The sequence below is a fragment of the Clupea harengus genome, chromosome 3 (assembly GCF_900700415.2).
Source record: "Clupea harengus chromosome 3, Ch_v2.0.2, whole genome shotgun sequence".
Taxonomy (NCBI): Eukaryota; Metazoa; Chordata; class Actinopteri; order Clupeiformes; family Clupeidae; genus Clupea; species Clupea harengus.
In genome coordinates, this window is record NC_045154.1 from 26,401,781 (window position 1) to 26,414,280 (window position 12,500).

Sequence of the window (12,500 nt, forward strand, 5' to 3'; positions counted from 1 at the left end):
GTGTGTGTGTGTGTGTGTCACAGTGACAGCGTCAGTAATGGCAGACCATATCGCTGCAGCACTTAAACAGTGACCTGTGACATGACAAGTGATGAATTGCTTACAACATGACACCCACTCTAAAAAGCATGTGTGTGTGTGTGTGTGTCTGTGTGCGTGTGCGTCTGTGTCTGTGTCTGTGTCTGTGTGCATTTGTACCCACCTTACGCAGAAGTAGAGGATGATGGGTCCAGACTTCTTGGGGAACTCGTGCTCCAGCACACGTCTGTCCAGCTGCAGCCAGCTTAAGTGGCCGCTGCAACAATAACCATCAGCATCGTCAGGATCTCATCCCTCATGCAAAATCATCATCCATATCATCACCAATGCCATAGTCAAAATGATCACATTTATCATCAGCCCCATCATCTCCAGAATGTCTGTCAGCACCCTGTCACTACTTTGACCATCATCATCATCATCATCATCACCATCGTCATCATCATCATCATCACCATCATCATCACCATCCTGCTTGTTACCCACCTCTAAATCATAACTTCATCCCCTTATGTTTGTCCCTGTGAGAACTGTGTGAGGGAATGCATGTGTGTGTGTGTGTGTGTGTGTGAGTGTGTGTGCGTGTCTATTAGGGCTGTCAACGAATATTCTAAATTCGAATATATATTCGAATAGTTGTTAAAAATAGAATTTCGAATGTGAAAATTAATATTCCGAATGTAAAAAAAAAAAAAAAAAAAACAGCGGCAGCACTGTCTGCTTTGCGGGTGGGCGCGCGCCTGAGATCAGGGGACAGGTCACAGGAGTCTCACTGTCTGGCACAGAGTCACTGCTGACAAGTTGACTTGCGAGATGCAGAAAGTGTAGAATCCAGCTTGACCGCAGCAGAGAAATGATTGTAACCCCCAAACATCTAAAGAGTGATGTCTGGAAATATTTCGGATTTTGGTCAGTTGATGGTAACTTGTTGAAGCCTACAGCTTAAAGCAGTGTATAAGCTATGTAAGCTAAAGTTAGCTTACCATGATTCAACAACTAGCAACTTGAGGCTACATCTCCACATTTTGGGAGATATAGCCTCAAGTTGCTAGTTGTTGAATGGTAACCTAACTCTAGCTTACACACTACTTTAGCTGTAGGCTCAACAAGTTTGCCTCACTGCTGACAGTTTGACTTGGTGGTAGATGGCAGAAAGTGCAGAACCCTGCTTGACCGCAGCAGAGAAAGTGATTGTAACCCCCCTATGTCTGGAAATATTTCGGATTTTGGGCAGTTGATTGTAAACTTGTTGAGCCTACAGATGAAGTAGTGTGTAAGCTATGTAAGCTAGCGTTAGCTTACCATTCAACAACTAGCAACGTGAGGCTACATCTCCAAAATGTGCATCCAAGTGAATACGGCATAATATGTGGAACTTCAGCGAAACAGCCACGTTTGGATACATATTTTGCGCCGTCCGTCACAAGTTCGTTGCCTGCGGCCTGCACGCAAAAATTGATTTCGTTCATATGCAAGGACATGAGGCTGACCAGTGTGGTGGATGGGATAGGGTTCAGTGAGTTCTGTGAAGCACTGGAACCGAGGTACCGTATCCCTTGTTGTCGTTCATTTAAACCGCTATGCGCAGAGAGCGAGGCGGTGCGGGAGAGGCAGAGAGAGGGAGAAAGAAAGAGTGCGAGTGTGTGCAAGCTCTGCGGTCTTGGCCATTAGTTAATTTACATATTTTTGTGTAGGTAATATGTTGTTAAATATGTTTAAACTTAAATAAATTACCTATACAAGTAGTTATGTCTCGTTGTATTAATTGTCCTGTTATTGACGTGCCTAATGCGCAACCAGAAATTCGAATATGTTCGAATATATGTGTTTTTTTAAAGCGAATATTCGAACGTCATTTTTTAGCCATTTTGACAGCCCTAGTGTCTATATGGGTGTTTGTGTTTGTGTGTGCAAGTCTGTATATTTCAAAAGTGAGCAGTCCGAGAGACAGCAGAGCAGGCTGTTTATTCAGCACGAATCCCTGGCAACCACGGCTCTATTAGCATGCGTTCCCCGGTGACAGAGTCTGTTATGTACACGGGGTCAGAGGTCGTCAGAATAAAATAAAAAGCCACAAATATCACATTCTCCCTTAGAGCCTCGGAGCCCCTGCTGAGCAGCCAGCTCTACGTGCGTCAGACTTCAGTGCGTTTGTGAGAGCGTCTGTGTGTGTGTGTGTGAGTGTGTGTGTGTGTGTGTGTGTGTGTCTGTGTGTGTGTGTGTGTGTGTGTCTGTGTGTGAGAGACTGCACAGCTCTAACAAATGTCACACAGCAGTTGGCCCTGGCTTGAGTGTCTGCATGAACTACAGCTGCTAAAAGACATAAGAGGGATAGAGAGAAAGAGCGAGAGAGAGAACAGGAAATGAATAAGGAAAAAAAAAAATACAAAAGCAAGAAGACAAACTGAGAGAAAAGGGTGAAAATAGGACACAGAGGGTGGGAAGAGCAGAGTGAGAAGCGGAGATAAAGAGAGAGAGCTCTTGTCTTTTCCTGCCGCCCCCACAACCTATCGGCCCATCTCCAGTCCTCCTCCCCATCACCTGAACAGCCTCTCCGTAGGCGAAGGCAGACTGTTTTAAAATCACTGTTTGACAGACGTGACGCAAGCACAGCGCGTTTAAACTGGAGAAACAGAAGGAAGAGAAGGGAGCGAAAGAAAGAAAAAAAAGCAAAGCACAGGGAATACATGTAGAGGGGCGAGGTGATGCGTTCTTGTGATGCCCATCCTCTCCATCCCTCTTGCTTGTTTACACAGCACCGGTCACCCCTGGGGGGGGGGCCGGGGGGGGGTCGTCGTCACAAAACACCCCCCTGATGGGCCACTATTACTCCCCCGATATTTACGTCTCACTCACGTCTCATCTGTGTAGGCAATCCCAAAGTACTCCTTCTCCTTCAGGTTGAAGTGGGACGCCACCAGGTCCAGCAGGTCCTTGGCCATCAGCTTGGGCTGCGGGAGACACAGGAGGAAGAGGTAGAGGGTGGTTTCAATAAAAGGCTCCATGAATGACAACAGAGAACACAACTCAAGTTACTGTTGGACTGGCTCCTGAACAAAACAGGAGGTAAACACCATTTATCACCGCTGATGGATCCAGGTTCTTCCACAATAGATAAATCACCGTTAAATGTGATAATGTAAATAATAAATATTTATTACCGTGCGGTTTTTCAAAACACTAGACACTAGACTACGTGACAGCCCTGCTTGAGGGTATGCATGTATGCTCTGCAAGCGAACCTGCAAATTCATCTCATATCGCCGCCCGTCTCTGCAAAAACCCTCCTTTTCCAAGCATCTTGCATCATTTAAAGCAGAGCAAAAATGAACAAATGAATGACTTTGTGGTAGAGGTGGGGTGTAATCGCACTCGAGTTCAGACCAATATAACGGACCAAGTGTGAAAACAGCCCAAGACCCACAAGCTCTGCTTCCATGACAGACATTACTCTTCATTTACCTTCAATCTCCCTCTCTATCTCTGTCTCAGTCCCCCCCCCCCCCTTCTCTCAGCACCTCTGTGGAGTGTGTGCTCAGGGAGAGAGAGGGAGTGTGAGTGTGTATTCTAATGACTATTGATTTACTGCAGTGACTCAGCACTTTGGGCAGGAGGCCATCTCTGAGACTGTTGGTGAGTGCAGGTAGGTGTGTGTGTGTGTGTGTGTGTGTGTGTGTGTGTGTGTGTGTGTGTGTGTGTGTGTGTGTCTATGTGTGTGTCTATGTGTGTGTGTGTGTGAGAGTATGCATCTAGTTCATCGTCTCAGAATCTCCCAGAGGACACAAGCTCACTGCAGTGACCACACCTTCTTTAGACCCATATCCTCATGCCCACAAGACACACACAGAGGATAACACATGCACCAAGGTTAAGGTGGAGGCTCCACTGGCAGTTGACTGCAGAGCGAGCGAGAGAGAGACAGTGTGTGTGCATGTGCATGAGTGTGTCTGCAGATGTAACTGCATGCTTGCCTCCTAGCTTGTGGCAGTGGGTGAGCATGCACGTGTTGTGTGCATATTTTTTCTCTGTGTTTGTGCATGTGTGTCTATTTGTGTGTGTGTGTGTGTGTGTGTGTGTGTGTGTGTGTGTGTGTGTGTGTGTACTGTGTGTGTGTGTGTGTGTGTGTGTGTGTTTGTGTGTGTGTGTGTGTGTGTGTGTGTGTGTGTGTGTGTGTGTGTGTGTGTGTGTGTGAGAGAGACAGCTAGTGAGTGAGTAATAGAGAGGCCATGTGTGTGTGTTTGTAAGCCTTGCTGGGTAGTGGTTAACCATGGGTGTGCCTCTTTGACTGTGCTTAGGGAGAATGTTCGGGAAGCCCTGTGACTGTGGCTTCTGCTGACATTCAGCACACACACACACACACACACACACACACACACACACACACACACACACACACACACACACACACACACACACACACACAATGAGCCTTCTAGACTTACAACAATTACACAGTCCAGTCTTAAAACTAACCGCTAAATTCAGTTACACTTCATAACTTACAACCCATCACATTAACGTTAGCAAAGACCCTTTATGTTATTTTCATAAAATGAAACACTAAGCCAGAGCTGAACTCAGACCTGTTTTTCTCTTTAGGGTGACATAAAACAGAACAGCCATCCACCACAGGCGGCTTATGCTAGCGTTCTTTAGCTTGCCCCTGTAGCTCTTCAGTCAAACGGGATCAAACGAGACCTGAAGTGGTGCTTCAGTTTTTAAGCTCTGGTTAACACTGTTAGGGAACTTGGTGGCTATAGAAGAGAGAGAGAGAGAGAGAGAGAGGGAGAGAGAGAGAGAGAGAGAAAGAAAGAGAGAGAGATGCCTTTGTTCAGTGCAAGAGGAATATATCAGGCTGGAGTGGTCCTACTGGCCATCTCGCTCTGGTTAGCACACAGCAAGACAGCACAGACACACAGACATCTTCGGCACAGACACACACACTCAAAGGCACACACACACACACATACTGACAGACACACACACACACACACGCATGCATGCAGAGAAAGAGAAAGAGAAAGAGAGAGAGAGCGAGAGAGAGAGCGAGAAAGAGAGACGAGAGAGCGAAACCCCCACACACACACAGCAGCCCTGAAGTCATGTGCATGTGGATGCCATGTGGATGCCATGTGTCCTGCGCTGCGCTGCGCTGCTCTGCCCTGCTCTAATTACTATTTTGGTTCGGCCCGGCCCTCCACAGGCCGCTTCCAATTAGGACCGCCAAGCAGCAACAATAATCAGTTAAGTCACTTGGCTCGGCCCGCCCCGCACCGCCAAAAATAACCTAGGGAAATCTGGAGCAACTGTACAATTACATCTTCTGCTTCTTCTTTGTCAGACAGGAAAAGACAGACAGGGGGTCAAGGAGAAAGAGAGAGAGAGAAAGGAGAGATGATAGCGGGAAAGGAAACAGCAGGGATGGAGAAAAGCGGATGACTGTGGGAAGAGGAGACAGCAGGGATGGAGAAAAGCGGATGACTGTGGGAAGAGGAGACAGAGGGATGGAGAAAAGCGGATGACTGTGGGAAGAGGAGACAGAGGGAACAAACTGAAGAGAGGAGGAAAAAGAGGTGCACTGTGGAGGAGAGAGAGCGAGAGGATGTGCTACATTGAGTGGGTGCTTTAATGTGAGCCATTTGAAATCTGTGGGACTCTTTTTGCAAGGAGCTGTTGGAAACTACACTACCCACAATGCCACAGATCCTAAGGCAGACAGCAGGATGTAGACGGGCTGTTCCCTACATTGCCCCCCCCCCCCCCCCCCCCCTATTACACTCAGAGCAAAGCTTTCATAGAGACTACATTTGTCTTTTATGTGAGCTTCACATATTAGGATGGCACATTATTCAAACCGGAGCACTGGGGTGCAGACCTGACACACGGCTTTGGCCTGGGGGATAGTGGAAGACATCATTGCCAAGGATTCACAATTTATTTCAGAGGTCTGATTTTACTTGGGCTAACCTGGCAGATTGTTTATTTTTTCTGTGCATATGACAAACATCTTGCATGCATCCAGTGCATCCTTTGCAAAGTGGATCCGACTGTAAAATTCAGCTTTTTCCTCGTTCTGTTCTGCACCCATTGCAGCAACTCCATCACGTGGGACCACTGGGAGCAGTGCTGTCAGAGCTGGAACCAACTTAACACGCGGCCAATGCAAACGAGTGTAGCCCGATCACAGCAAAGTCTGCATATCATAGGGCTATAGGCTAACTGTCATTAACATAACAGTCTTTGGGAATTAAAAAATCCTAAAAAGGAAACTTAATTTCCTCATAGCAGTTTCCAAATGGAGTCTTTCTCTCTCTTTCTCATTTATTTGCATACTAATCAGGCGACAGGGCTGTAGGTGATGGAGTTTCCCCAAGTCTGAATGCAGAGGGGTAGCCTGCGTCCCACATGTCCTATAAATCAGCGCACCAGTTTAATCGAATCAAGCGCAGCAATGTGGAGAAAAATAACCCACTTCCTCAATTAGGGCTCAGTGTGAAGGTATTTGTGTGTGTGTGTGTGTGTGTGTGTGTGTGTGTGTGTGTGTGTGTGTGTGTGTGTGTGTGTGTGTGTGCATGTTTGTGAATGTGCGCAGGAACAGTCTGTTTGCTGCTCCGCTTGTGGGCAGCCATTATTAAGTGTGTTTGTTGTGTATCTGTGTGCATGTGTGAGTGTGTTTGCGTACAGACACATAATCTGTCTAACATTAATCCATAAGCCATCCACCCCAGACAGCACCTGATTCTCGAGTCAGACCCGGATCGGTGCAGATCCTCTCATTCCGGGACAGATTTGGGTCTGATCCGTTCCAGCGTCAGAAGTGAGGATGGCAGTGATTCGATCAGAACCACGCCATCTCTATGCCATGTGGCAGCCACATTCCCCTCTCTTTTGCTCTTTATCTTACGCGCCAGCGCAGCAGAGGTCAGATGGTGGAATGTAATCACGCTTTCATTAAGCCTCATCTCCAGGTGTAATCACTCTTTGGGTATGTTGGGAATTTGACCTCGCGTGTGGGGACAGCAGTGAAGACTAGACCTGTCGACAGGATGACATTTCCCCTGAACTCTACAATTACTCCAACCACCATACTATGGCTTATCAATCAATCAATCAATTCAATTTTATATAGCGCTTCTCTATATACCCGAAGTCGCTTTACAGAGTCCAGAGTCCAGTATTCATACACACACAGTCATACCGGTGGTGGTAAGCTACCTCAGTAGCCACAGCTGCCCTGGGGCAGACTGACAGAAGCGTGGCTGCCAATCAGCGCCAACGGCCCCTCCGACCACCACCAACATTCATTCATATTCACACAATGCAATGCGTGTCTTTATGACAAGACAGACACTGACTGAACATGTTCCTGTTTTATCTTGTGGGGCAAAGCGGTGGCTAATGTCAAGGTCACAGTGGGAAGCCGTATTTGTGAAATAGGTGTCTTTACTGCACTGGAAATCACTTGAGGTGAAAGGTGGCTTAAAGGTTCAGCTCAATCCCATTCAGTTTTATTTATATAGTGACAATAACAATTGATGATTATTGGATGATTATTGGCGAAGTTATGGACTTCTTCCTCCTCACCATGTTCCATATTACACTGCCTCAGTTTGCAAAGCATTGTGGGGATTTTGTTCGACCACTCTGTTTGGAGTCTGCATCTGAAAACGCACTGATTGGAGGTCTATTTGGAGGGCTAGATGACCACCACCCCTTGGCCGAGGGGGGAATTGGGATTGGGCCTTAAAGCATAAATTCACCCCCAGCTCTGAGCCTAACTCCACCCACTGCATCATTTTGAAAAATGCTAAAAGGTGGGCAGAGGGGCGTCGTAAACTCCTGTGAATGATGAGTCTCAATCAGCAAATGAATGTGAGACTCACACTCACGGGGGCTGGGGGAGGTGGGCCGCCCATTTCATGATGTGGATATGTACCAAATGGTCATAGCAGTAGATGGCGTTTTGAGACCTTTTCAACCCATAAAATGCTGATTTTACGGTGACATTTTGGGGTGCGCTTACACTTCAAATGAGATGAGGTCATTGAGAATACATGCCGCTGTAGGTTTGGTTTGGTAACATGTACTATAGTTCAATGTCATGTTGTGGTGAGGCTCGGGTTGGTAATGGCAGACTAGACATGCAGTCATTTTGTGTATTTTGGCAAAGGCCGAAAAGGTTCATTTGACCGGAGCATCTGGTGTGGTGAGGAGTATCCAGACCTTGTGGTGGAGTTTTTGGTTTGGTGATAGAGGCATCAATTAAGTTCCACTGCACTCCATGCTTTATCTTTCCCTCAGTGCAGCGACATATGCTGATCCTGATGAGACATGGCAGAAATTTCCGGATCCCCGTGACGCTGATTGGGAGGGGGCGGGGGGGGGGGGGGTGGTTGCAGGGGAAGCAGCTCAAGTGTGGCGCGGGTAGGAGGCATCTCCGGCGTGAGTGGGAATTTAATAAGTGTGAGTGAGAGTGAGGAGGGATAGCGATCACAGGGACTCATCAAGAGATTAACGAGAACACACACACACACACACACACAGACACACACACACACACACACACACACACACGCACTCACATGGCCTGCTTGCTAACACTCCACTGTGAGCTCATGCTGTGTGCGCCACCTTTCACCATGGGTACAACATGACGACACACACGCCTATATGAACACACACACACACACACACACACACACACACACACACACACACACACAAGCATAGACACACATCCAAGTGCACAGAGACACAAACTAGTGACTCGTAGTAATGGAACAGTAAATTCCCTAACTGGAACCCAGTAGGTTTGTGAGGCAAGGCTGATGTCCTCCTAAATGAAGCCGTTACTGGTCAGCGATATGTGTAAACCTGTTCTGACACTAAAGAGCGGGTTCAGCTTACAGCCAAGAATGTCAGTGTAAATGTAGAAGTCAGTTGAAACCATCCCTGCGGCCAAACAGTCAGCGCAGAGACAGACAGACCGACAGACGGACAGCGCCAAGGCAAAGACGATGATGGCTTAAACATTTAAAACCCGTGTGTGTCACAGAAGATACTTTCAAGCATCTTTCTTATGACGCACATGCTTCATTCGACAGGCCTTCTTCCTTCGGCAGAGGCAGAGGAGTTATTCTCGCCTGCCCACAGGGGGCGCTATGCTGATGAGAGACAAATGTGTGTCTCCGCATCTGAAGCAGGAGCTTAGGGGAGAAGGGGAGAGACAGACAGACAGCATCCTGCCCCCACACTTGCCCTCTATTTACAGGGCGCCACCATAAAGATGTGTTTTACGCTACCATTAGCGCTGCACTCTGTTTAGGAGGCCCAGAGGCTGTAGTCATCTTAGGGGTGTGACATAAACTAGCGCCTCACCTAACCACACCTGCAGCAACCACACCCTGGGGGATTACACAGGCCTTGGCATTTAGCGTTAGCATTTAGCTTGGCAGGCAGCAATTTAGAGCATTCAATCTGGCCTGTTGTAGACTACCATAAGCAGTCAAGAGTGGATGGCCTAAGACAAACACAAACGCTTACAGGCTTTCATTACGGCTGCTTTAAATTATAGTCTGAGCTTGAGAGGGACGGAGGGGATGTACACACAAAGTGAAACACACACCTCAACTCAGCCAGGAGCACACACACACACCTGAGTTCAGGTTGGTTATAACACTCCTAATATCTAGGCTTACTTATGCCAGGTTAATATCCAGAAACTTGGAAAGGGTTTCAATTGCATCTGAGTAAAATTATAGTTTGAGAATGACAGAAAGTGAGGAAAAAAAAGACATGGAGCGAGAGAAAGAAAAAGAGAGAGAGAGAGAGATAAAGAGAGAATGTATTTCAATACAGTTCAAAATTACAACCGGCAATGACCTAAAAACACACCACAGCAACCCACAGACATCCATCTCTGGGCTTCTCCCACCCACACTACAGAGGAGAGAAGGACAGGACACAGCAGGCAGCAAACATCCAGCGCAGGCAAAAACCTCTGCAGGAATGCTGCCATGTACACAAGCATGCCTGCCACAGGAGTAAACAAGATAGACTACTCAACACCCGCACTCATGTTACATAACATCTGCCTTCTGATATGACAAGAGGACACATACACACACACACACACACACACACACACACACACACACACACACACACACACACACACACACACCACTAGTGTGAGTGGCAGTTTTGTGAAAAAGCTTTTCAAAGAGTAACTCTCAGAGTCTGCCATAGAATTCTGCACCGAGAAATGCACAAACACACACACACACACACACACACACACACAGAGAGAGAGAGAGAGAGAGAGAGAGAGAAGGAGATAGACTGTAATGAGTTGAGGAAGGGGAAGGGGAAGAGGAAGTAGAGGAATGATCCTCCTGAGGATGAACCCAGTGATAATGCAAGACACTTGCCCTTGCACTACATACAGAGTTGAGATTGTGTATGTGTGTGTGTGTGTGTGTGTGTGTGTGTTTGTGTGTGTGTTCTGCCCCATTGGCACACTTGTTGACTCGAAGGTAAATCAGTGAGATTAGGGTTAAGGACCCCTTCGGGGTCGTCTCAGAAACTCCCTGCCCAAAAAACCTCCCTCCAAAAAAACAAGCAGGAAAACCTGGAATAACATCATAATTCCCTAAAGCATGATTACTATAGCAATATCCCACACAGACAGAGAGATATAGAGAGGCTAAGTTCAGAGTATGAGAAGAGGGAGGTGCAGAACGGTGAAAGAAGAAAAGAGAGAGAGAGAGAGAGGGAGAGAGAGTGAGAGAGATAGAGAGAGAAAGAAAGAAATCAAAGCAAACTGCCCTATCTAAGCTTCTTATGCAAGAGAGTAATGGCTGTAGTAAAAACTGTATGGTATGAGCAATTCTGTTCAGTCACACTCTCACTGTAGCACGACTATAAAAGACATGCTACATATAGCCTACATTTTACACTCCATAAACACAACACAAGACACACACACACACACACACACACACACACACACACACACACACACACACACACACACACACACACACACACACACACACACACACACACACACACACACACACAACACTGGCACCCATGAGGTAACACACGGTCTCACACTCATGTAGTCCCATCTGCAGATCCCCATGAATCTGCAGTTACGCACATCAAGACTGTGCAAAACTGCTGTCACAGCCAGCCAGCATTACAAACTTGTGCAATTAAGCCAGCAAGCGTGCCGCGCATAACTACACACAGAGAACTTTTACTGCATCATCTCAGCACAGGCCCACAGCACTGCTCTACCGCTCCCAGTGTGCCAGCTTTTAAGAGGAAGACTCATCTGTTCTGTCTCCTCTCTTCTGCACTACACTTATACAATAGTGGTGTGTGTGTGTGTGTGTGTGTGTGTGAGAGTGATTCAGGGGATGTCTCAGACTCAGACAGCAGTAGTCAGCTCTGCTAAATTAGCCCAGACAGCCTTCACTCCTCCACAGCGCTTCAAAGTGCATAGCTGCTCATGTAAGAGCGAAAAAAAACAGAGAGAGAGAGGCAGAGGAAATGAGAAATTGGAAAGAGAAAACGGAAAGAGAGATGGAGTGAAACTTGCAAAGAGAGGATGAGAGAGGTGTATGATGGGAACCAAGACAGAGAGGAAGACGGAGAGAGAGAGAGAGAGAGAGACAGCAGGGGAAAGAATGAGAGAGAGAGAGGGAAAGAGAGAGAGATATCTCTAAAAGTATTGCAGCATGAAATGTCAAGAGACAGCAGAGCCTGTGAGTCCATCACTGATGAGACACATCTCCACTCTCCACAAACATCGGAGATGGGCTTGTACACCTGGGCTATGATAGACAGGGAGGCTGTCCAACACTCACTAATGCAGTTCAAGCATATGATGCTTTTTTCCCCTTTCACTAAAGATTTATCTAAAGGCGGATCTGGTCATAAATCCCCTGAGTATATCCACGTGGCCAGCACCACATACTAGAGCTCATGGTGGGGAAAGGTGCAGGATCCAGGACATCCAGAGGCCAGGCCTAGGGCAAGGACACGAGACAGGGGAACCCAGGACATCCAGAGGCCAGGCCTACGGGCAAGGACCCGGGACAGGGGAACTCAGTGCGGAGGCTGGGCCGGCACCTACGCCATCCTCTCTGCTGATAAGAGCAGTGCAGACTGCTGCTCGGCCCTTACTCACACACTTCTGACACATCTTACCACCGGTCAAAACCACTGACACACACACACACACATGCTGGAGGGGACAAACAGGAAATGACCTCATCTCTTCAGGGTAGATGTGTAACCTTTTGGAGAATGAGAGAGGAACAGTGACTGTTCTTGTGACTTGTGACTTATCAAACGGTGTAGGGCCACGTCAACTGACTGTGATGAGTCTTTCACCCTGAATGACTCAAGTTATGTTGACTAATAAAGTTAACTTTTCACGTCGAGTAAAA

General features: G+C 47.2%; 1 protein-coding gene across 11 annotated transcripts in view; it reads right to left on the bottom strand.

Annotated features, from left to right (window-relative positions):
* Nucleotides 1–12,500, bottom strand: part of LOC116220041 (FERM domain-containing protein 4A-like) — a 102,697-nt gene that overhangs the window by 39,367 nt on the left and 50,830 nt on the right. For all 11 annotated transcript variants that reach the window (XR_004163429.2, XM_031565200.2, XM_031565203.2 and 8 more), the window contains exons 3-4: nt 2,896–2,990; nt 203–295 (exon numbers count right to left, since the gene is read on the bottom strand). Coding sequence is in view for 10 of the 11 variants with exons in the window: in XM_031565200.2 (XP_031421060.1) it covers nt 203–295; nt 2,896–2,990 (188 nt within the window). In the remaining variant the exon portion in view is untranslated. The remainder of the gene's footprint in view (nt 1–202; nt 296–2,895; nt 2,991–12,500) is intronic.